Genomic DNA, 1,893 nt, shown 5'->3' with positions numbered 1-1,893 from the left:
TGGGAAAATAGAAGTGATTGAAATCATGACTGACCGAGGCAGTGGCAAAAAGAGAGGCTTTGCTTTTATAACCTTTGATGACCATGACTCTGTAGACAAGATTGTCATTCAGAAATACCATACTGTGAATGGCCACAACTGTGAAGTAAGGAAAGCTCTATCTAAGCAAGAGATGGCTAGTGCTTCGTCCAGCCAAAGAGGTCGAAGTGGTTCTGGAAACTTCGGAGGTGGTCGTGGAGGTGGTTTTGGTGGAAACGACAACTTTGGTCATGGAGGAAACTTCAGTGGTCGAGGTGGCTTTGGTGGCAGCCGTGGTGGCGGTGGATATTGTGGCAGTGGGGATGGCTATAATGGATTTGGTAATGATGGAAGCAATTTTGGAGGTGGTGGAAGCTACAATGATTTTGGCAATTACAACAATCAATCTTCAAATTTTGGGCCTATGAAAGGAGGAAACTTTGGAGGCAGAAGCTCTGGCCCTTATGGTGGTGGAGGTCAATACTTTGCCAAACCACGAAACCAAGGTGGCTATGGCGGTTCCAGCAGCAGCAGTAGCTATGGCAGTGGCAGAAGGTTTTAATTACTGCCAGGAAACAAAGCTTAGTAGGAGAGGAGAGCCAGAGAAGTGACAGGGAAGCTACAGGTTACAACAGCCAAGCACAGTGGTGGCAGGGCCTAGCTGCTACAAAGAAGACATGTGTTAGACAATACTCATGTGAATGGGGGGAAAAAAACCTCGAGGACTGTATTTGTGACTAATTGTATAACAGGTTATTTTAGTTTCTGATCTGTGGAAAGTGTAAAGCATTCCAACCAAGGGTTTTAATGTAGATTTTTTATTTTGCACCCATGCTGTTGATTGCTAAATGTAATAGCCTGATCATGATGCTGAATAAATGTGTCTTAAAAAAAGAAAAGAAAAGAAAGCAAACAGATGACCTAATGCCTGGGAGGGATGAGGGTTATGAAGAAAAACAAAGCAGAGGAAGGAGGTAGGCGTGAAAGACCTCCCAAGGAGGTGACATGTGAGCGTAACCCTGAGAGAGAGGGAGGAGCAAGCCCTGGGACATCTGGGGCACAGAGGACACCCTGGCACCGCCCTGAAGCCCCCAGGGGGTCCTGGCAGCACCTTGGCCCTGCCTCCCAGGTTTCTCTAATGAGGTTCCCTTTCGGCCCCTCATTAAGTTGGGGGGTTTCATTATAAGCTCAATTCTTAGGGCCAGACATCCTGCCTGACTCCGACCATGGCCACAACAGCCAGACCCTCTGCTCAGAACACCTCAAGTAGGCTCCCCCAGCCTCTGGAGCCCACCTCACGGCCTTGCTGCCCTCCCCCCAGTGCGGCCTTCTCTAGGCACATGTTCCTGGCCTGTGGGTGGGTGAGCTTGACTCTCCTGAGCCATGGGCCTCTGCCTGTAGCCATGACCTCCCCTTACTCCCACAGCCCTCCTCAAGCCTGTACCTGCAGGTAGTGAGCTCTGCCTGCCTCACCCGCTGTATCTGGCCCTTCACTCGGTACCGGGCATGGCAGCCATACTCTCTGCATGGCCCCGCCCCCACCCACCCCACTTCCTAAGGCCTGGCCTCCCCAGCAGGTACCTCCCTCATGGCCCAGTCCCCCGCCCTCCCCTTTTACCTGCAGATGGGCAAGGTCGGCCCAGGCACTGGGACCCAAAGCCCGGCTGCGCAGCCGGTTGCAGCCCCGGCGGCAGTGTGTGCAGCCGGTTGCCAGACATGTCCAGCGAGCGCAGCAGGCGCAGCTTGCGGAAGGCGTCGCGGTGCACCTGCGGGCTGGTGATGCGGTTGTAGCTGAGGTTCAGCTCCTCCAGGAAGTAGGTGGTGGCAAAGTCGTCGCGGCCGATGCCCGTGATCTGGTTGTGCAGGATCATGAGG

The 1,893-nt window shown here is 53.2% G+C and overlaps 2 protein-coding genes across 2 annotated transcripts in view; one reads left to right on the top strand and one right to left on the bottom strand.

The window, feature by feature from the left end:
• Positions 1–1,893, bottom strand: part of PODN (podocan) — an 18,782-nt gene that overhangs the window by 7,100 nt on the left and 9,789 nt on the right. Inside the window, 2 exon segments of the mRNA XM_005878677.2 lie at positions 1,637–1,702; positions 1,704–1,887. Of these exon segments, the coding sequence (XP_005878739.2) occupies positions 1,637–1,702; positions 1,704–1,887 (250 nt within the window).
• On the top strand, positions 7–628 carry LOC106728225 (heterogeneous nuclear ribonucleoprotein A1-like). The gene has a single exon (XM_014549761.1). The coding sequence runs from the start codon at positions 26–28 to the stop codon at positions 578–580; it is 555 nt and encodes a 184-aa protein (XP_014405247.1). The 5' UTR covers positions 7–25; the 3' UTR covers positions 581–628.

The sequence above is a fragment of the Myotis brandtii genome, unplaced genomic scaffold (genome assembly GCF_000412655.1).
Source record: "Myotis brandtii unplaced genomic scaffold, ASM41265v1 scaffold57, whole genome shotgun sequence".
Lineage (NCBI taxonomy): Eukaryota > Metazoa > Chordata > Mammalia > Chiroptera > Vespertilionidae > Myotis > Myotis brandtii.
The sequence above is the reverse complement of the archived record's forward strand: the minus strand, read 5'-3'. Positions and strand labels throughout refer to the sequence as shown.

Coding starts and splice junctions, on each gene's coding strand:
- LOC106728225 (XM_014549761.1), top strand. CDS start 26: ATGACTGACCGAGGCAGTGGCAAAAAGAGAGGCTTTGCTTTTATAACC.